The following is a 22825-nucleotide window of genomic DNA, read 5'->3' as shown; positions in this document are numbered from 1 at the left end:
TTTCTTTATAAATTGGTCATTTATTATATATTTTTTATTTTACTGAAACTTGACCATATTAATTGTTCGCATCATTTCTCGTTATGGTATTGCCAGCCTTGAGAACGACGCATTTGTCGAAACACGTGTCGGCTGAAATAGTGTCAATAAATCACACCAATATATGGACTTTTGATTGTTTCCTATATATGATTGTTGAATTGATTATTAGTAATACATATCACAAATCCGGAGAAGTGCGATTTGCGGGTTATTGCCCTTTTCACAGTGAAACTTGTATTTGCCTGTAAAATAGTAGGCTGTAGTCGGATGTAGGTTTAACAATTTTAAGATTTATTGCAGTGTTAACCTAAACAGCTCTCCTTGTGCACATCAAACAGTATTAGTTTTCATGAGGTTTGATTTCTGTGAAAGGGTTAATGAAGTCCAGAGTTCAAAAGAAGCTCCACTTGGCTTCTCGCATTTTTAAAAGGGAAAATAAAGTCAACTTAATTCTTTTTCTCCACGGACCTTAGCCTTCGGTCTGACTCACCCTCTATTCACTGGGTTAAGAAAACAAAAAAAGACAAAAATCTACACGGAAGGCACAGTCCTTGATTAATGGTTGACGGCTGGCGCTTCTCAGCGAGTCCGCCTCTGATGGGGATCTCCCCTGTGCCTCTCAGTGAGCCTTCTAGTACGCCCAGTCGCAAGCACCTTTCCATTCCTCTCTGGTCTCTGGCTCGACTTGCAGCTGTAATCAAACACCTGGTGAGCTCTCTGTTGCTGCATTTAACCCCCTCTCTGCTCCTCCCCTCCCTTCAGTCTCCAGCCAGTTTTCCCTCCCATTCCCCACACCTGCAGGGCGTTTTCTTTCCTCATTCCACCCATTTTCATGCACTGTTTGACCCCACCCTGTATGTCTCTGGGGCCACCCATCTATATGCGGGCTGACTGAATTGCAACAGTGCCAGTCTCTGGTACACCTATTTCCATGCTGTATGATTGGGTTGTACCTATGCCGTTTTCCCTTTTTAATTCTGTCTCTGCCCCCTCCTTGGTTTTCGTTTCTCGTGGTGGTTTCTGGGACATGTAGTTTTCTTTTGATTTGCTGTGTTAACCTTTTGTTGGCTGGGTCTCATTACTAGAATAGGGTCCTCTCTTGGTTCTGTTGCCTCTTTGACCACCTCACATTGCCATTTACTGCAAACAAAGTGATGAAAAAATACATTTTCTAACATCACCATACTCGCCAGCAAGGTCGTTGATCATGAAAATGGTACTCTCCCCTTATAAAAACTACTGGCCAATGCTAGTGGTCTGGTAGATTTTGCATGCCCTGTTCATGCTCTGTCTGCAACTCGTGATGGGTGTGATTCTCCATAATGGCCTCCTTACCCCATCATGCTGGCATCTGTAGTCAGAATGGTTGAGAGAGGCTAACTCAGGGGGGTGCGGGGGGACCAATGTAATAAGTAGTATTCAATGACAATCCATTTTGAGAAATGTCAATTTGTGAGCCTTAAAAATAACTGACAACAATGTTCCTTCTCCCTTATCGCAAGGCTATAATGTAGCTTGTGCTCTTCCCTTTGCTAGCCGTGTCAACGCTGAAGGTAAATTGGCGGTTGGCCCCATTGTGCAGTGATGAAAGCAGGTTTCGAAATGGGGTGAAGTGGGCAAAGTGTTGATGGTAAAGCAAGGTATTTCCCATCTGGGTATTGTAGGTTGGGGAAATTGCAGTACGCACAATTATGGCAAAAAGCAATCTTGATGATCATGCATGTACAGTACGTTTTGTGGACTGGTGTTGAACATTTGTGATTTGGTAATGATTTTGGAAACACTTTAAAATTAAAGTCTGCACTTTTACCTTTTAAGGGTTTGGGTGTTATCTCACTTTTCTAATGCTCCTGCTCGAGCAGCCATCTATCTCCTACCAATGCTCTACCTTCATTTCAACAGAAAACCTTATGTGATGTGGTACTCATGGTGCACGAAAGATCGATCCCAGCTCACCGAGTAGTTCTCGCTGCTGCCAGCCATTTTTTCAACTTGATGTTTACAAGTGAGTTACTAACAATATTATATTTGTTACTTTTAGCTCTTCCCTAGATGAGTATGAAAATGAAGAAACGCACCAGTAGTTTTGTTCATCAGTGTAAATTTGTATTTGTTTTTATACAGCACTTTAATCCAAAGTGCTTTACTGTTTAAATTGTTCATGAATGTAATCCAAAGTGCTTTACTGTTTAAATTGTTCATGAATATGCATGATTCTAACACTCCAGTGCTTTCATATAGTCTTGTTTTTGTGCAAGCCAGAACTCGGGTCATTGGGCTTGTACAAACTGACAAAGCTTACAAAGAAGCTACATTCCCCCTAAAACAGGGGTGCACAACTAATTTTGACAGAGGGCCGAAAGTACCTTACATGAGGGCTATAGTGGGCCGAAAAGTAAATGTGGGCGGGGCGGTAGGCGGGCCGTGGCAGGAGGCTTTTTCAACCCCCAATTTGTATTAAACAGATGGAAAAAGAATGTTTTTGAGGGGTAACGATTTTTATTGCATTTCAAACTTACATTATGTACTACACATTTTCCATTGTTATTTATTTCGATTTAGTTATTGTATATCGTCTGTTAAATTATATATATTTTATTGACCTATGATTGGACATTCTGTTATTTTGGACTGCTATAGTTTGCTGTTTGGGTTGCCCAAGAGGAGTATGGCCTTCGTTGAGTCAGGTTTCCTCAAAAAAGCAAAGGATGTACATCTCCTAACTGTGCCTGTTTTTAGCTTTATTATTGGGTTCACTCTTGGAGTGCAACACTATGCCCCATGGCTCCCACCCCCGACCAAACACTATGCCCCATGTCCCTCACCCCCAACCAAACACTATGACCCAAACACACACTCAAGCATGCACCCATACAGACCCGAACCCCCCCCCCCCTCCAACTCAGCACACACACTCTCAAGCATGCACCCATACAGACCCGAACCCCCACTCCCCAACTCGGCACACACATTCTCAAGCATGCACCCATACAGACCCGAACCCCCCCATCCCCCAACTTGGGGCACACACTCTCAAGCATGCACCCATATAGACCCGAACCCCCCACCCGCAACTCAGCACACACATTCTCAAGCATGTACCCATACAGACCCGAACCCCCACCCCCCAACTTGGGGCACACATTCTCAAGCATGCATCCATACAGACCCAAACTCCCCACATCCCTAACTCAACATACACAACACAAACACTCAAAAACATTCATACACATCCGACAACCCCTCAACCCCCCCATCTCAACATACACAACACAAACATTCAAAAACAAACATTCATGCACATCCGACACCCCCCCAATCTCAACATACACAACACAAACCTACAGCAGAACAAACCCGACACACAAACACAAACAAATAGACCACTTACAGGACGTGCTGGAAAGCAGGTAAGCTGGAACGCTGGCGAAGTGAGTGGTACTACGGCTGGCGTGGCCAGCAAGACTGAAATGCCTTCCGGCATCAAGCCTTACTGGCCACGCCAGCCGTAGTGCTGGCCCTCCATTGGTGCAGCACACACGCACTACGTGGCTCGTAGGAGCGACGTGGTGCGTGTTTGCTGAGCCGATGACGGCCAATGTTTTGTCCGGCCCGGAAGACAACAAAGACTTTACTAATGGAGGGCGGCCGATGCTGCTTGCGGGCCGCCCTCCATTAGAAAAGTGTTTGTGCCTCGCGGGCCAGACAAAACAGCATGGCGGGCCGCAACTGGCCCGCGGGCCGTATATTGTGCACCCATGCCCTAAAACAACATTCAAAATTGAAACCAGTACTCGTTTTATTTTAGGAGGTGTGACTAGATAAAGCTTTAGCAGTCTGCCAGAGCTTTTGATGATGCATTTTAAACAAGACCCTGGTGTTAATCATCTGCTCAGTGTTGCAGAACAAGTGCATCATGGTGAAAGCTCTGTGTTTAGTGACAGTTGTAGCTAGTAGAACTCTTAATCTGGAGTGAGCTGAATGGCCTTTTAAAAGCATTTGTTTTGCATGCTGCTTGTTAAACCTATATTGCTTTTATTGTTGTTCATTATGCAGTTTGGTTCATTGATTTTATTAGTTTTCTGTGATTGCTTCTGTCATCGTTGGTGTGGTTACAGAATAAAATGAGACTCCTAATCCATGACAATTAGCCCCTCTGTGTTGCAGAGCGTGCCTTCATTGGGCCAACATGTTAACTAAAGCAGCATTTACACATTTGCTACTTTTGAATAGTGAAACAAGGTGGCCGTATTATTATTAATGGTTTGTGCCGGCTCTATAAGGTTTCACTTCAATCTGTCGTTTCTTAGTTTGTGAAAACATTCAGCTGCAGCATGTGATGATACATTATAGGAAACTCATCACTGCATTCTATTCTAGGATAACATTATTGCTGTGTGCATTTCAATGTTGAGCTGTTAAATTTAATTACACTTTGTAGTAAATTAAATCTCTGCATTAAATGTTAGGATATTGTTTGCCTAGTGATTGGTTTTGAGAGATGGTGTAATTAAATGGTGCACAACATACAGACTCAAGACAAATGCAGCGCTTCTGGGACTGAACTTTTTCCATCTAAATCGCTGGAATTTCACAATGAAGTGTTTGTGTCAGCTATAAAATGTAGTGAACCAACAAAGCAAGATGGGGAATTAAAACTGGTAGACATATTTTCATTCTGTGTATTGTTTTTTTCTTAGATGTTAGAGGTAAAGAACAATGCAAAACATTTCCTTCACAGGTTCTCTTTACAGTTGTAACAGTAAAACCGGCATGATTTACAAATACTACCGGTTTTACTACCCCCACTTTACCATGGTTGGTTATTTACCACTCGTGGTAAATACCAACAAATTACCAAATTGAATATCATCCCAAAGCACCTTGAGTTTGAATCCAATAAAGAGGTGCGGAGAGAAGTTCCCATGAACAGTTTTCTCCAATAGTGATATGGAGAAAATGGTCTGCAAGGGACCCCAAAAGGAGTACAAATGTGGGTATGTCTGATGTCCACCATCTTTGCAATGTAATGCAGGGATGGGTCTATAACGAACTTTCTCTGCAAAAAAGTCCAGTAGCAGAATGATCCCATAGTGTATATAATCCATTACTATCCTCGATATAAGATGAGATATGAGCAAACTTATTATTATTTTTTTTTTTAAGTATGCCTGCAGATTTACTGTAATATTGCCAGCAGTATTTAAGTAAATCCACTTCAGTTACTGCTGTACAGGTGATATTCTCGTAATCTGGCAATTTAACTGTACTGCCAGATTGTGGTGATCGGGGCAAAAAATTCGGACAAAGCGGAAATTAGGCCCGGTACGCAGTATTTTAGTGTTCCATAAAACAGCGATAATTGCGTTTGATTTTGGCTTTAAAGGACACCAGCCACTTCCCTACATTAAAAAAATTATTGCGGCAAATTGGAAATTACTTTTAACGTTGTATTTATGAAACTATCAAATACGAGTGATATGGAACATTGGTTAAGTCAAACACCATCACAATTGGAAAAACCTCTAAAATTAATAGTTGTAGTAACAATTGAATTGGCATGCGGACATCATTTTTTTGTACACAGCAGTGCTAGTTGGAACTGCATTTTAAAGTCTATTATGAGAGGTCTTTAAAAAAAGATGGTATTGGATAAAGTTGATTGTTCTTAACTGTAGTAAGTAGTGTGACTGTGATCTTTTTATTCAGAGGCCTTGCATTCATGGTGAGCAAAGGGAAGCAATCCGCATTTGGACATGGAGGATTTCATTGCAGTGTAGTCTTGTAATTTTAGGCTGTGACCCGCCTGGCTCTTGGGGTTGATTGTGGGGGTCCTCTCAAGGCAGGCCAGGTGAAAGACGAGCGCAGTATATACCCACGTAGAGGAGACATGGAACCTACTGCATAAATCTTTTCTGTGCAGAGTTCCTCTATTTTAAGTTCATATATTTCCTTCTGGCATTCTCAAATGACATTGAGTTTGGGTCATGGGAAACCGAGAGGGTGGTATAGAGGGCTGATCCCCACACTTTCCAGAGTGGGAGGGCAAGACGAGGACTTAACCCCTTAACATTCTCGAGCAGAGAAGGCAGGGCAAAAAGGCATACCATTTATTTTTAATCAATTGCTGCCCTAAAGATGAGGGGCAACACTCGTTGAAATCGGCTCCTACAGCCATTAATATGCAAAAAATACTTTCTGCCCTGCTAATTTGCAAATATCCAAATATTAGTGAGCGTGAGACAGGACTGGTCTTTTTAAGTTTGCAAATTGACCTGCCCACAATTTCAAGTTTCTGTATCCAAACTGAGCAGTTAGTGCTACTTCTTTTCTGCTTGGGTGAGAATGGTACTAATGAGTAATGATGGACTAGAGTGGTGACCGTGCGAGTAAAAGAAAGAATACAAGCTGTAAACATGCAGTTGTTTAAAATTGTCAGTACAGATTGCACAAAAGTTGAATTAATAGCAGTTCGGAATTCTGTTTGTCACAATGGCATACTGGCATACATTCCCCAATAAAGTAATAACCATAGGCAGAGGGAAGATATCAAGTTGCAAGCATCTAGCAAGGCATAAAAAGTCAATCTCCACCTCAATTCAATGCATACAGAAGGCACACCCATTTGTTACTCGCCCAGAGCCAGTTATCACTAGTGACAAATGCACATTTTGATACTTGCACATAGGCCTTGAAGGCGCACACACGTAGTACAAATTGGTATGGGGTAAGATGGGCTGAGCCAGTAGAAAAACCCATGGCTTTCACTAGTCACGCCCTCCAATTCCCCCCTAATCTTTGTGTCTCCTACGCTCCTACTTTGCAGCTATCCTTGCTAGGGTCCTTTTTTAAACGAATGGGTATTGGAACACATATGTTTAAAGAGTCAATGTTTGTGTTCTTAGACATAAATGTTGAGGAGTAACCATTGTGTTTGCGAAACCATGACAGACGTGTGAATAGTAACAAATAGAAAGAGAATGATCTGTGCATTAGCGAAAACACATATAGCAACACGTGTCTGCTTTAACAGCAACACAATGAGAGCATCAACTGTTCAATTAATAAAAAATGCAACCAGTATGACAGCATCTTGACCCTATTGGGGTGAAGGGTGGACCAGGACTACGCCACCCCTCCCTCCCTCCATCTTCGGGTAGATGGCGTACCCCAGAGCCGATCCTACTCCAGATGTGGGGTGAGGGAGTTGGGAGTACCCCAATCCCTGCACCCCCTCTTGGTGCCCGGAATACCTGTGAACTTGGTATCTTCTCTGTTGCACTGTGCCTTGATGGCTCATACTTGGCAAAAGTCCTTTCTTGTCTATTGCAGGACCACCAGCTCCAGAATGCAGTTCTTCACCAGCGGGACCCTCCACTAGCGGGAACATACGAGTCTCGCTCCCATCATCACCCCCGGTGTACTAGCCAGAACAAGGCTTTCCACATCGTAACTTGCATTTGTTTATGGGAAGAATAGAGTAGGGTGCCATTGGAAATTTCGAGGTAGTCCGCTAGAGAAGGATACAGCTGTCAGGCCATCCCTCTTAAACTAGTTTGGTATTAGTAGGGGTTACCTGGCATTAGTACTGACTCTAAACGTAGGAAGCATGGACATTTGGGCAAGTGGGGTGGGGGCCCACAGGAGATTGAGGATTAGTTCAGGGACTCTCATTATTCTGGCCCTACTTCAATCCAGTTTCAATCCAGTTGTGATCATTGAGAATACATTCTTAAATAAGTTGTTCAATTCTTGAGGCAATCTGTGACACTAGGCTGGTTCAAAAGCCTGTGACAAAGTGCAGATTCAGTGTCAGACTGATCAGAGGCACAAGTTTAGTTGAACTGCAATCCCAATACTTATTCTAGACTTCGCAGTGCCACCTATTAACAGCTTGTGGTAGTGCATTCCGCTACATCCAATGTTGGTGCACAACGCTGTCCGTTAGAGGCCTTAAGGTAGTGGACTAGCTCACCTGGTTCAAAAGCCTGTACAATTGAAATTGGCACCCATTCATAGGCCTATATTTCCCTTGGACACAAGTGTAGCTGGTCTGCAAGAAGGTGTGCGAAATATACCCCAACTGGGGAACCGGGTTTGTGAGGAAACTTTAAGCAATGTAGGAAATATTTCACGCATTGTAATTATTTCATGATAATCATCCCTTGCATTGCAGTGTTCCAGTAAGCTCAGGCCTGAAGTCTGAGTAAACATCACACTTCAAATGAGGGTAATGAAATAAACAAATGATGAGACAATTTAGCTAGCACCAGTTGCACTAAGCTTACTGTGCATGTGTACGTTGCTGATCTTGGACGTGACGGATGAGAAAGGCAGCCTACCTCTACCGGACAAATTTAAAAAACACACATTTTTAAGTTGCACGCTTGTGCACCATCCTCATTAGAGGGGGGAAAAAACCAATAACATTAGACCGATAAGGGATTGTATGCCCAGGGAGACAGTGATTTGGCCAAAATCAAACCATTTCTCAAGAACACAAGCCCAGATTAGTATCAAGTTCTTCTGGTTCTAAAGTCGGCAATTTGCCACTTGTCTACATTTACATTTCTTATTAGACTTTGTTTTTATTTGATAACACACTTCATACTGTTTTCTAATTTGCTGATTTCTGAAAATTGCATCTGCCCATTAAGAAATTTGAAGCAGATGGGGAAATATTTGCCTAATTTTTGACAAAAATCTTATTGGTCACGACAAGATATCAAACGACCCTGGAAGGGACCTCAAACTATCCTCCACTGAATGACAGGCCAATATATGCACATGTGAAACTAAAATGTTAGTAAACGATGAATGCTAATGGGCACCCCTTTGCCAGCTATTAAAACTATTGAAACCTAAATACACTGCAACATTTTACTGTGTCAGTTATCAAATTGGTTAAGTTAGGGGGTTGCAAACCGGCAACGTAGAGGTAGCAGTTGCTACACCAAATGATTCCCCTGATTAGAAGGCAGACCTTTTAGTGCTGGTTGAGTTGTTTGACCATACATCTCCACACCAGTCTTTTGTGTGATGATTGGGGTGGGGCGAGAATGGAAAACAACTTGTCCTGCGAGGGAACCTGTGTAGTGCGTAATTACATCTGTACGGTTTGATGCGTAAATAAAGAGAGGGGATGTGTATGAGGTACTGTTGATGGAGGGGGTCGGGGGGGATGTGTCCATGTCGGATGAGGATGGTGGAACTATGTCTGTGGATTTATGGGGATGTGATCGGTTTAAGAATGTGACAGTGGGGGTGTTTGGGTGGATGAGAATGGATGAACATGTAGATGTACATATGGGGCTGTCAAAGGGAGAGGGAAGCTAAACCCTTTCAGGGTGTAAGAGGTGTTAATGATAAGTCGGACCAAATGTATTTTTTGTGCCTCTGTATTTAAGTGTTGTTAATCATGTTCATTATTGCTAATTAAGTTTGCTCTTCTTTTGATAATGCTGCATACAATCAATATTGCTACCCGTTGTCAAATGATCATAACGGCAAACCTCCACACCTGCTCAACTGCATTGAAAAAGATGTCGGATTATCATTATTTCTTATTTCCTGCTTCCTGGTCAATAATGCTAATTGTGCTTGATGAACCTCTTTCCCATCATGTCCGAATGCCATTCCTGTTAATCCTTTCTGATGCCATTATTGCTCTGTAAGGGACAGTGATGTGTAAAATGTGCTTGGGTCTTAATTTAAAGGAATCTTAGTGGCGAAACCTTGATATACTCCCTTACAAAGGTCCCACTCGCCAAGTGACTTTTGCACACATCAATCGTCTCCGTCGAGGAAGCCAGGAGTCACCACTCGTGGTTCAGAAATACCTCCCAGGAAGTGACCACCTATTTCGAAGGTTGGGCCCTCTATCTGCTCCTACCAGTGAGGCTAAGAACCTTGGAGCCATCTTTGACTCCACCCTCTCATTCTCACCACACATCTCTGACGTCTCTAAGAAGTCAAGCTATCAGTTGCACCTCCTCAGCGGTTTTCTCCCTTTCCCCACTTCCCCTAGAAGCTCGCTGTCTCCAGAGCTCTGGTCCTCTCTAGGCTGGACTACTGCAACAGCCTCTTTCTAAATCTGCATGCCTCTTCTCTCCGACCTCTACAACTTATCCGGAACAGGACTACAAGACTTTTCCTTGGCCTCAAGCCCAAGGATCGTATCTCTCCTGCTCTGAAATCTCTTCACCGGCTCTCTGTGGTGTCAAGGATCAAGTTCATGACCCTTTGCATCGTCCACAAGACCTCCTGGGGCCTGGCACCTCACTACCCCCAACTCTCTCTTCCTAAACATCTCCCTTCTCGAGCTTTCCGCTCATCCACTTCCAACTCTCTGAGGGTCGGATGCTTTGGGAGCAGAGCTCTCTCTTAGGGCCTCCCTCTGGAACAGCCTCCCTGCCTCTCTCAAACTTTGAGTAGAACCACCTCTGCTTTCGGAAGCAACTCAAGACCTTCCTTTTCGCTTCCGTTTTCGCTCTTCCTCTCCCCTGCTGATGCCCTGACTGCTTCATGCACTGGTCACCTGGCTACCGTCTGAACTCTGGCCCAGGCTCCTGCATGTCCAGTTGCCCTTGAACTACCTCTATGCACCCCCAGCATTTAAGGATCTGTACCTGCAACTCTACAGTCCCTTATCTCTGCACGTATGAGCCACCCACTGGCTGCACTTATTGAGTTACCTGCACACCCCCCCCCACCCCACGCCCTCCCTTGCAGTTCTCCCCTTCCTCCTCCCTTCACTTGCGTGATCTGAATGACAGAAGGCCTAATAAGATCGTTGATGTTGTCCTCCCTCTGTTTCCCCATCCTTGTCTTGTCGCACCTAGAAACACTTGTGTACAGGCGCTGAATAAATGCCATTTCATATCATAAGGTTTCTTTGAATCCATCACTGGATCCCCAGTGGAGACCTCCTCCCATGTGGCCAGGGGTCGTCGGCCGCTACCAGATCTGACCCGGGGGGGGGGGGGGTTTATGAGAGATTATCACATGGGAGGAGACCACTACTGGGGAGATGTTATGACTTCTTTGGAGGAATCACAGTATTTGCCCCTTTGCATGAGAGACCTTCTGGACCCAGATCTTAATGGCCTATTGTCAAATATCATTTCCCCCCTTATAGAAAAAGTGAAACCTTTTCATCACATCATTCTGGTAAGGTCCACACTTTATCCAACCACACATGAAACACCTTTGATTCTTAATGTGCCTTTATGTAAAACCTGAGAGAAAACCCATTTTAGAAACAAGACTCCGAAAGTAACCATAACTTCAAGACTGAAGTACCTTTTTGTGAAAACCAAAAGAAACACCTAGGAGTTAAAAGATAAAGTCATGGAATTCAACTCCCATGATCCTTCAGGTACCGGGATGAAGAATAGGGCAATGGAGTTTATGCAGAATGACGGGAACTCAAACTGCAACTTGCATACTAGTTTTTTTCCCACACATGTCATGAGTGGGATATTTAAAAATGGCAACCGCATTGAAGGAAGAAGGGAACGTGCAGCAAGGCATTGAAGGAAGATGGGAAGTGCAGCAAGTCGTACTGAGGGGAACGTCACGATCCGCGCTGTGGCTCACTGCATACTGCAAGCACCTTTCTCTTCTCCTACTCCCGTTTAGAGTGTTAAAACAACCTGCAACTAATAAGCATCTAAAATTGTGGCAGAGTAAAACTTGAAATTATGCTTTCTGTAGTGCTGTCAAGAATGGTGAGCCTGGGGACAGGTGAGGTTATCCCAACTGTAAAGAAGGCATGGTATCAAACAGTAAGACACCATGGATCATAGTTCAAGGGTGTTTATTGAACTTCATTCAGGATTTTAAACGCAAGCTACGACCATCAAATAACACAGTCATAGTTCAGTCTGTCAAAATAAAAGGACCTATACTAAACCTATTGCCAATCCTTATAAATACAAATAGTGCGGGGGGAAAAAAATGTTCTGCAAAAGAAAGGGGTTCAAGAAATGATATGTCAGGATATTCATGCTATTGACTTCTCTTCCCCATGTTTTCAGCACGGGACATGCAGGCTTCTCTAGCACGAGGATGCAGTTCAAAACTTCAGGGCTTTCTGCCATTCAAAGTCTCTTATTTCAGAGGGTCTGATGCAACACGACAAAACATTAAGTTCCTTTCTTCTGAGGATTTTCACTTATACATCTTCTCGGGTGATTTATTGTTCACCCCATGTGCCCCTCTGCCGGGCTCAGACCCACTTTGACACACAACCTTCAATTGGTCTCCCTCTGCCGGGCTTGGACCATATTCCTGTACTTTTCCAAACTTTCTCTGCCAAATCAAAATCGAAGACTTTCGACTGTGCGCAGGATTTTGCTTGGCCCATCGCAGGACCACTTTGAATTATTCGTTCTTTCAATCGGGCTCGGACCAAATTCATCTACTTTTGTCACTTCTCAGCTGGGAACCTTACAGTGACTTTCGATTGAGCACCCACGCAGTGCAGGACCACTCTGTCAAATGTATTTATTGTAGCTTGCTTTAAAGTTCAATCACTCATCAGCAGTTCAACTTCACTTGTATCTCTTATCAGACGCGTTTTAACAATGTTTGTTTGAGCGGTCGCCATACAGTGTTGCTGCTTGCAACTTTGACTTCAACACAGACCAGTGTTGTATCTGTCTCCCCAACTCACCGGCTCTGTTGACTTCACAGAAGCTGCTTTGGTCTTGGAGCCAGGGACGGTACCGCTGCGGCTGGCAATTCTCCCACCCTGATTGACACAGGAGGGCCCCTGGTATCTCTGAAACACAATGCAGGATTCTTTAGACTGGTTTCCTGGTCTTGTGCTATTCTCAAGGTCTTTGTAAAGTAATGGTTCCTTGTCGAAAAGGACAAGGGAACTCTTTGCGATCCCCTTCTGTTACGCCGTCTTTTCTCTCTCACTCAGCTGCTGTCTCGAAACTGCTTTCCCCTCGTGTGCTTTGTCTCTGTGTGCGCTCGTGCTGCGCCTTTTATCCGTGTGGGGAAGTATAATAGAAGTCAGGTGTGTGTGATGGTCAGGAATTGCCTGACTTCACCTGATCATTGTTTTGGGACACACCCGATATACTGCTCGATTCTTAGTCTGTTTTCTCTCATAGCGGGCTGTCCGTGAGAGAGTGTTCATGTTGTAAAAGCTCGGGAGGGGGGCTGGAGTTCCTAAATATCCTACCTGGTAGGATGAGGTAGAGGTGTTACAGGGAAGGGAATACTGTGTCTCTCGATCCTGTGTCCCACTGCCCAAAGACCCCTCACCCAGGTGATCCTGCCGCACTAGCCCACCCCCAGGAACTGGGTCCAAAAGCGATGGGCATGTCCTGGCCAACTGGATGATCGATCCCTGGGGACTAGTCTGTGATACACGGTTTCTCACACAACCTTGTACATCCGCTAAAAGGGCAGTTACTTTGAAATAGCCTAGATGAAATCCAAAGCCATTGAATAAACAATACAAGTAAAGTATTTTAAATCCCCTTATAAATATCCCTCTTACATCCTCTGTGCTTTCTTATCCTGGCCAAATAATTATGAGGGCAACACAGGTGTTAATGCAGTATGCCAAACATTGTTATCACAAAAGTGTTTCACCAGCACATGGACAGTTGAAAGGCTACCTGATGAAAATAAGTCATGGTGTCTCTTAATTGTGTAACCTATGTAACCATGGAAAATAAATATATGTTTCAATAATGGGGTAAAATTGGCTTCATTGGAAAATATTGAAACAGTCAAAAGTTTAATTTGGAAAAGTCTGCAAAGGGTCACACGTTTTAGGCCCATGAGCAGATTTATTTTGTCATGGTGAAGGCATTCATTTGAAAGCGGTTTGCTTTTTCTCATCAAAGCAGTTCTGCCTCCAAATTATTGAAGCAACCATTACAAATTAACATTGTCAAATTGCCAACTTTAGGCACATCTGCTCTGCTATGGCCAATGCATTAAATTAGCTGCTTGCTTCCTGTTATCCAGGCAGTCCAGCCTTGTGGTTCAGATAGGCCTTCCAGCACTGCCCCTCTTAGCTTTGGGAACTTCTGTGGCCTTCTTCTGTGTCCTGATTTCTGCTCTGTGTCTGCAGCCAACTGTTTTTAAACCCCTTCCTATTTACTTGATAGTCAATCTGTTCTGTAATCTTTATCTCCTCCCTAAAACTGTACATTTCTCCCCTCCCAAAATTAAGCATGTTCGCCATCAAAAACAGATTGGTGTCCAAGAGGTCTGTTTTCCATAGACCTTGCATTGATTTGCAAAAGGGACTCTGTAGATGTAAATCGGAGGCTAATCTAAAAGTGTAGACTCGCAATTAAATCTTAGCCAGTGTACAAGGAAAAACATAGTCCTCAAGTTACTGTATGTTGGTTTAACATGAAGCTTTCAATGTTAAATTCCCATTGTACAGCAAAGCTAAATATTTACTGTGAAAAGCACAAGATGACTGCAATACCCATCACAAATTTGTCAAACCTCCCATACAAACCATTCAATACTCTCTGTTGGGAAAAGTAATTTTCTTTTGCATCTTTCAATTGGACCACTAGCATATCTGCACACTGTATGATCCTGGACTGATTTTGGGAAGCAAGGTCGTTTTTTTTTTTACATCGCTACCCAGTTAAAGGAATTTGTTTTGTGGGCCCTGGTCAGTGCTTAAGGCTCCCTGTGCAGGGGAGAATCTGCCAACCATTTAGGTCCATGGTAAAGAACCAATCTTCCAAGGATAGTACAGGGGAACCTTTGTTTCCCCTTTCTTTTAGATATTGGAAATTGTTTCCACACTCGGTGACATCCAGGCAGGCTGGTGGCAGAGGTACTGTATCTTAACCATTTTTGGCTGCGCTCCTGTGGACCACTTTCTTTACTGCATAGCAGCCGGTTGGCTAAATGGCTAAATATGGTAATTCCTCTTTGTTGGCTCTTGCCAAAGCCTAGGAAGTATGCCCTTTGGGGTCCTGGAATGGGTTTGGACTTGGAAAGGTGCTGCGAACACTCAATAAACAAAAACAAAACGAGTCATGGATGTCGGAGCTCTGTCACTGATTGGAAAGCTGCTCAGTTTGAATGTAGCTAAGTCCTAAAAGTGGGGTCCCCTAGCCCAGGATTTCATACATCGGGGGCAGACTGGTTAAGGGGGCGTGAAGGGGGTTATATGGTGCCATTTTGGAGTCAGTATCCATGTATCTGTACATGAGGGGCTGCAATTGGACTCCAGAGGACTGTTGCTTGGACCACCATTGGCCAAGCCAATGACTGCAAAGCGAAGCATGGTCTTCACTATGTGGAAACATTCCATGGTGCCTCCATGCCTTGAACTGTGGGCCTAACCGGTTCACAGCCCTACGTCGCTGAGCGAATCCAATTTGATCTAGGAGTAGTATTCCTGTATCTGGAGCAGAGCATCCTAAGAGGGACTTCTGTTGCCAGGATCTCATGCGGCCTGTAGCTGTAAATCCCGAGGTGAATACTCATTGTGGGCTTGGGTCTTTGCTGCTCTTGCTCTCTGCCATGAGCGGGAGACGTGATTGGAGCAGCTATTGTGTGGCCCTTCATCATTTTGCCTGAAGAGCCAGTGCAGATCCACACCACTGGGTGCTGTTCCAGAGGTGTCCTGGGACTGGGAGTCCAAGTCATTGCAGATGTGTTCCTACAGCTTCAGCCAGGTGGTTATCAATTTCTGAAAGGTTGCCGCTGGAGACTGGAAGCGTTGAATTGCCTGTCTCCGCTTTCAAAGTTGTCATCTTTAGAAACCTTTACACATGCAACCCCTGAACCTCCCAACTGCACAACCACTGTGGAGAGCAGTTCTCCCCGACAGCCCTAATTTAACTAGGTCCTTTGGTATTAAGTGAGGTTTGTTGGCCTGGGTTGCGGTTCGTTGGCCTGGGTTGCATATCTGTTCATGGCCCATTGTTCAGCACTCACTCTAGTGGGTGTAATGTCTTACTCTGCAGCTAACCAGGTCTGGCTTTTGGTGTAGCCAAGGCATCCTTTGTGTGGTCTCCCTGGACTTCTAGGATTGATAGCTGCCCCTTACCTTCATGATAAACATAACATTTTTGCTATGAACTCTCTATACTGGCTATGACACTACCATGACTGAGCTCCATTGCTTGCAACAGGTGGTGGAGAGGGGGGCGCCACTGAAATACTTTACCAACTCCTATAAATTTAAACCCTGTCTAGGTGCCTGGAAAATTGGTTAACTCTGGTCCTAGGATAGGACTTGGATTAATTAAACTTATTATTTGATTTTAGGGTTTGCCTTATTATAAGGCCTATGGTATATTGTTTATGAGCTCCTGCTCAATATAGGTTATCTTTCTAGAGCTGCTATTCCAATTAATTCTAACGTGTGCTGTGTTCCCCAACTTAGACAGCAAACTGAATTTATGTGCTGTGAGAAACCTGAGGGTTGTTTCACAAATAGACCACAGGGATTCTTTGTTCAGGTTGCCAGGGCACAGCCATTGCCTTTGGAACCAGACCCTGGGGGTGGACTAGTGCAGGAGGATCACCTGGACAGGGGGTACTTGGGAACTGTTGGAGGAATGCCCTCAGGTGAGGCGTGGTATTCTCCCCTTTTGTCTGACACACCCATACCCGATATCCACTCTGTTTTAGGAGGATATTGTCAGCAGAATCCTGTCACACCCCAACTCTTACTTTGAAAAGGGAAAGAAAACGCCATGGGAAATCAAACCATCTTTTGACCCTTAAAAGTAACCTAGTACCCCCCTCTTCTAGACCCAGAGGACATTTAATAAATCCCTCCTTTTCTGACATGTCCGTACACAAGCTATCTACCGTCATGACGGGAAACTACAACTCCCATAATTCCCTTACCCCACTGAGTTACCCATGTACTACAACTAGAAAGAATACCTCTAGTAAAATGCTGTGGCCCTGCCCCACTGAGACCAAGCAGGGTCAAGCGCTAAATCACAATCCCATCCATTCTACCTTTTTTAAAGGACAATTGTTTCCATCACAACCCCCTCCTCCCCAATTTCGAAAATCACTAAGAAGAGTAAAGAGTACTCAAAACCACACTGAGAGACAGAGGACAGACTGCCCCATGCTAATAGTACTGTTCCACTAATAGTGGGGTAAGAACAGGCAGACCTAGCCCAGAACTCAGACGTGTAGCCTGTTAAACAAAACCTAGGTGTATAAAAGGTGGAGCTCCTGGCAGAACAGATAGCAGCAGTTGGGAGAACTGAAGGGAGGCTGTGTGGCTGAGTCCAGCAGTGGATCCCTTCTCAATCTCAGCCCTGCTTGCTACTCGAGTCGAGGGTAAGCGAGACGCCTGAATGCAGACCCGCTGTTGCTGGAGGCTGGAGAGGGAGCCAACAAACAAGGAGAGCTGCTTGCAGCAGGCCAGATAAAGGCCAATGCTGCTTTTCCTGGGTGGATGTTGATCCCCATGGAGAAAGAGGGGCAGGTGGCGAGATCCTGCCCTCTGATCTCATCTTTTCCCGTCAGCATTGCGTGGCCGGTGAGTTATGGAAACCCGGCATGTGTGTGAGGCTGAAACAGGAACTTGTAAAAAATATATGAACTTTGCTTGTGAGCATGCAAACCACTATTTAACCATAAGGAAAACTGCATTATGGGACATATAGTGGAAATACATCCGCGAAGATGATCTGCACCTTGCCTATAACTTGTGGACAGATGCTACAGAGTAACAGAGTGGTCCTGCATAGTGAAAGTGCCCAATCAAAAGTCTCTGTTTAAACTAGCATTTAAGAATGTGAGAAACTGTGAATTGAAGGATTGGAAGTTTAGGGGAAGGAACCCCCTACCAGTGTTGTGATTGCGAGGTCCTAGCCCTAATGAGGGAGACCTACAGGAACTTTTAAATCCTTTGTGAAAGGTCTGAGCCCGACTGAGGGAGACCTGTCATCGAACATTGTGTTTTAAAGGGGGTCCAAGCCTGATCAAGGGATACCTAGTATGAACTGTGAACCTGAGCCTTGAGAACTACGAGATCCTAAAGAGAAGGAACTCTGTTTTGTGTACGCCCAGGCATTCTGCGAATGAGAGACTTTGTTATGGAATGCCCTGGCTTATGCCCCAAACTGCATCCTCGAGCCAAACAAGCCAGGGAGCATTCCAAAGCCCGAGTGCCACCTTGTCCCGTGCTGAAAACGTGGGAAAGAGAACCCCGCTGTTCAGTCATCCTGATGTACACTTTCTTGAATACTGTTTTCTTTTGCATACACCGATGTACACTTTCTTGAATACTGTTTTCTTTTGCTTACACCTTTTTCCCCACACACATTTGTTATAGCGTAAGGATTGGCAATCGTTTATTTTTTTGATTTTCTTTAGTATAGGCCATTTTGATTTGACAAGACACTACTAGGACTGCATTATTTATTATGGTCGAGTTTGTCCCCATCCTTAGATATAGGGCTAAAAAGGCTTTATACCACCCCATCTTTCCTAAATAAACACCCTTGAACTGTGCTTCATTTGTGTCTGTCTTCATTCATGATACCATGCCTTCCTTACAGTGTATGCATTACTTTTACTTCCCTTTTTAGTTTCTTGCTTAATACACATTTAGAAAGGGAATTTTTATACTTGCATGTTTGGGCAATCTACTGCTTGTAAAGCTTGTGTGTTAAGTGTACCTTACAGCAAACCCCCTGATCCCTTTATACTGAGCTTAATTGCTTCTCTTTGTTACCAAGAATTCAGTTCCGATTTTTATGTGAAACTTTTGCAAGCCCGCTAAGTCTTCCCAGAACACTACACAGTTTGCATTAGTGGTTCTAAAAAAAACTCTTCATTGTCCCAAAAAAAAAAAAATTGGTGGGGAAAATTCGAAATTTAAAGGTAGGTTACCATCTACAAAGGTTAAGTCTAAAAGTTTGGAAATGCAAATGTTACTGTTCAGCCTATAATTGGACACTAGTAATAAAACCAAGAGTTTTTTTGTGGCAGTTTTCCACTGTGTTGAATTTATCTGTGCATATCTAGCAAGACCTACTGACCATACCCTGCTCCTCTCCTGCATACATCTACGTATAGCACACGCCCGAAGGGCCAACCATACTACAATGAAAAACGCACAAGCCGCACATCCACCACAAGAACATACGGCCACAAACAACCCAGACACTGGTTACCACTCTTGACACAACAAGCCCAGGGCACACCACAAAGCACACTCAGAAAGCCGACTCCCGCAGGCGCCAGTTTCTCCTAGATCTGCAAGCATCAACGGAAGAGTACAGCCTCTATCCTATCCCTCTTCCCTCACTAAACTACCCCATCCACTTTCTTACAGAGCCACCTGTGCATCTCGAGACCATGCAAATGGTAGCGATGCGCAGTATAAATGAGCTTAACAGAACATTGGCATTCGCCATGCTATTTTCACATAGGTTGATATTGGACCTCATAACAAGTGTGGCAGTCTGGAAACAAGGGTGCCGGCAAGTTCCCTGGCACCCTTATTTCCGGACCGCCACACTGTCTGCCTAACGGGCCTGCTAGGCAGACAGGTCTGACCCTGGCAGGCGCAGCGGCCTCGGTAGGCAGATTTGTCACGGAAGCACTGGCACCGTTGGCAGCAGTGCCAGTGCTTCCATCTCCCCACTCCCATGGAGTCCTTTTGGACTCCATGGGACTGGGGGCTTGGAAAATCTTGTACAGAGTAGAAACCGAACCAAAGAAAAGTAAGGAAGCTCTGCTGCTGCATCCTGCCTTGACCCATCAGACGGTGAAACTCTGCCAGTGTCTTTGAGCAAATAACATGTAAAACACCCTGAGGAAACCACTGCTCACTTTATTTAACCAGGCAGGCACAGTTGGGGTTCAAGCATACCTCGTTTGTAGAGAAAGCTGTTTTGCCCATCCCTGCTTAGACCCTCAATGAAGACACTGTTAACTGTTGGCGGCAGAGGCATGCCTAGCCAGAACCTTCAAAGAATGTTTGGGACACTGAGGAGTCTGAATCTTACCGGACCTGCAACTGCTGGGCACTGATTTACACCTATGCAGTATCAGAACCGTACCAGCGGCCACATAGCTTGCACTGTGGCCCAATTTAAGCAGTTCATTTGCTCTAGAGTCTAGAGCTAAACATTCTTCAGTTTGTCCCAATTATTTATTGTCCCCTGAAGAACCTTTTCACCTCCTGAAGTATTCCTGTCCAACTGGTGGCGGGGACTGTTGTTTTCCTCATGGAGGTACAAAGTTGCCATAGCCATTGGTCTGGACCTATCTTGAATTCTGGACCTATAACAGAGGGAACACAGCATCCGGATCAGTCAGTAACCCGCTCAACCAATCGGAAGCTAGTCCGTCTTTTTCCCAATCATTCCTATGAGAGACTAATTCGCAATTGAGTGGATACTGATTTTGAGGTGCCGCTTATGTACCGGTATCCAGGAGACAGGGGAAGGTTCTCTTAAGGTTTTTGTGGAGCTTTGATGGGTTGTGCTCTAATCTTGGTCTTTCTCCTGGTGCCACGTGTGGGGTGGTAGGTGAATGGTCAGGAGCAGCTATGGCGCTGTCTGTATATTAGGGTTGGTATATTGAGAGGTGCTATTTCCACTGCTTGATGGGTGTAGGTTGGTATATTGAGAGGTGCTATTTCCACTGCTTGGTGGGTGTAGGTTAAGTTCCTCTAATATGCTCTGAAGAAACACCTTTTTTTGTGTGCATATCAGAGGGTAATTTCCCTTGTAATTTGTTCCAACCTGTTGAGTGATTAGTAGTCTAGCTGCTTTGTTTTTTATCCATTGTAGTTTCTTTCGTGATGTGGTCCGACATACCCCAATAAATGTTGTTTGCATAGTTAATTCTTGAAGGAATCCAAGCTGACCGCCAGCAGTTTTGTTTGGGAAAGAAAGGTAGGGCATAATACTTCTGATGGAAAACAAATAGTAGGAAGCACTTTTCGATTGCTGCATTGGTTTCAGAGTGTCTCAGTTGTTCATTAGTATGCTTAGAATCTTGATAACCAGGTCCAGGGCAGTTACCCATTTCCAGAAGCCATGGCTGAGGTGTTCTGGGTGCGATGTGAGGTGAGATTAACATTTTCGGTTTGTCTGGGTCGAGTTTCAGGTAGTTAACCATCCTTTTGCTTGAGGCAGTTATTAAATGTGGTGGTGGAGTTTGTCATTGGTCATTTTGTAAAGGACTTGTGCGTCATCCGTTTATTTGTAACAAGTGAGCCCATCTGATTTCATGATCTTCATCAATGGGGCCATATAGATGGTAAAGAGGAGTGGCAGAAGCTTGATCTTTGAGGAACTCCAAAGGCAGTGGGTCGTGGGTTTGAGCCGAAAGAGTGATTCGAGGCGATTGCTGTTTAGTCTGTTAAGAATCTCATTCATTGTTTCTTCAAACGTTCGAATTGGTGCACTATGGTTAACTATGTCAAAAGCTACTGAGATGTCAGACTATGAGGGCCAAAGCAATGTTGTCGCCTGCTGAGATTTTATGTCATCCCACAGTTAAAGATGCCTGAAACTGACTTATGAGCAATCTGATAAGTTATTAGACTACATTCCCAAAATGTGGCTGTATATGTAGCCCTGTACATTTTTGTCAGGGTACGGAATATTGTCAGATCAGCCTTTTGGGTCTCCAGCTGTGTTTGTTTTAGAAGTGGTTTGACGTAGGTAGTCTTGGAAGCTTTGGGTGCAGTTCCTTTTTTGAGTGATCACTTTATCAGTTCACAAAAATCAAATGCTGATGTTTCCTTGTTGAGTGTCACCTTGTTATTTATTCAAAGGGTGAGTGGGGGGGGGGAGGGGCACAGGGTTCCACTGGAGAGCCAGCTTTGTTGCAATCTGTCACCAATTCTTTTAAAGTTTGGTTTAGATGGTGGTTTCAAATTGTTCTACAGGGGTGTTTAGGGTGCTAGTTCTTTTTTGGGATTCGATTGTTGCTCACATTCCTTAATGCAGCGTTGATGGCTTTCTACATGCTTAATACTTTGCTACTGAAGTAGTTGATGATCTAATTCCACAGCTTTTGGGTAAGTGAAGGTACTTTGCTGGAAGACATGGATTTTCTCATCCTATTAATTATGCATTACATTTCTTTCTCTGGGGCGAGGTTCCTTGCTAATTCATTTGGAGTAGTAAAGTTACATTAGGTTGACCTATATATGCTGATTCTGCAGCCGCCGTTCACCGGCACAACCCAACGGATTTGCTGAATCCCACAGCTCAGTGATGAATGCTGGGGAGTCAATTTTCTGTCGTTATAAACATAGGGGTGGGTTAAGGGCGTGGTTCAAGAGAGTGCAGTGGAATTAAGCAGTGTGGAAATGAGGGTTGCTGGACATAACTGGCAACCCAGTGCTGAGCAGAGAGTGGTACCCAAGGGAGCAACAAAGGGAATGAGAGGTAATGGCTGGGGTTGGTGAGCAGCGGTGGGGAGTATGGAGGATATTTCTCCCTTAATTCCGCCGTAATAGGGGGCTAAGGGCAATGGGACATGGAGGAGCCGAATTGGGGAAACTGATTTAGTGAAAGGTGCTGCAGTAGGAGTCGGTGGGTGGGGTGCTCTGGGATTCGATGGGTGCAGATCGAAGAAAAGTACATCGATCCAGGGGTCTAAAGATTTCATGAGCAGGAGGTAAAACTAGCTTCTGGGTATCGGCCAACACCAACTAAGCAGGAGCTACCCCTTAAAAACCAAGAACAAGTACATAGCAATGCTGCAAATCTAACTTGGATGCAAGATGCAAACTTTACTTTTATCCATTATATACAACTGATTATGCTTTAAATGTATT

At 44.3% G+C, this 22825-nt stretch overlaps 1 protein-coding gene across 1 annotated transcript in view; it reads left to right on the top strand.

The window, feature by feature from the left end:
• KLHL7 (kelch like family member 7) overlaps positions 1-22825 on the top strand; it is a gene marked incomplete in the record, with an annotated part of 773580 nt that overhangs the window by 47107 nt on the left and 703648 nt on the right. Inside the window, 1 exon segment of the mRNA XM_069648328.1 lies at positions 1945-2047. Within this exon segment, the coding sequence (XP_069504429.1) occupies positions 1945-2047 (103 nt within the window).

The sequence above is a fragment of the Ambystoma mexicanum genome, chromosome 2q (assembly GCF_040938575.1).
Source record: "Ambystoma mexicanum isolate Mex_15411 chromosome 2q, UKY_AmexF1_1, whole genome shotgun sequence".
NCBI lineage: Eukaryota > Metazoa > Chordata > Amphibia > Caudata > Ambystomatidae > Ambystoma > Ambystoma mexicanum.
This window is presented reverse-complemented; position numbering and strand designations above follow the sequence as displayed.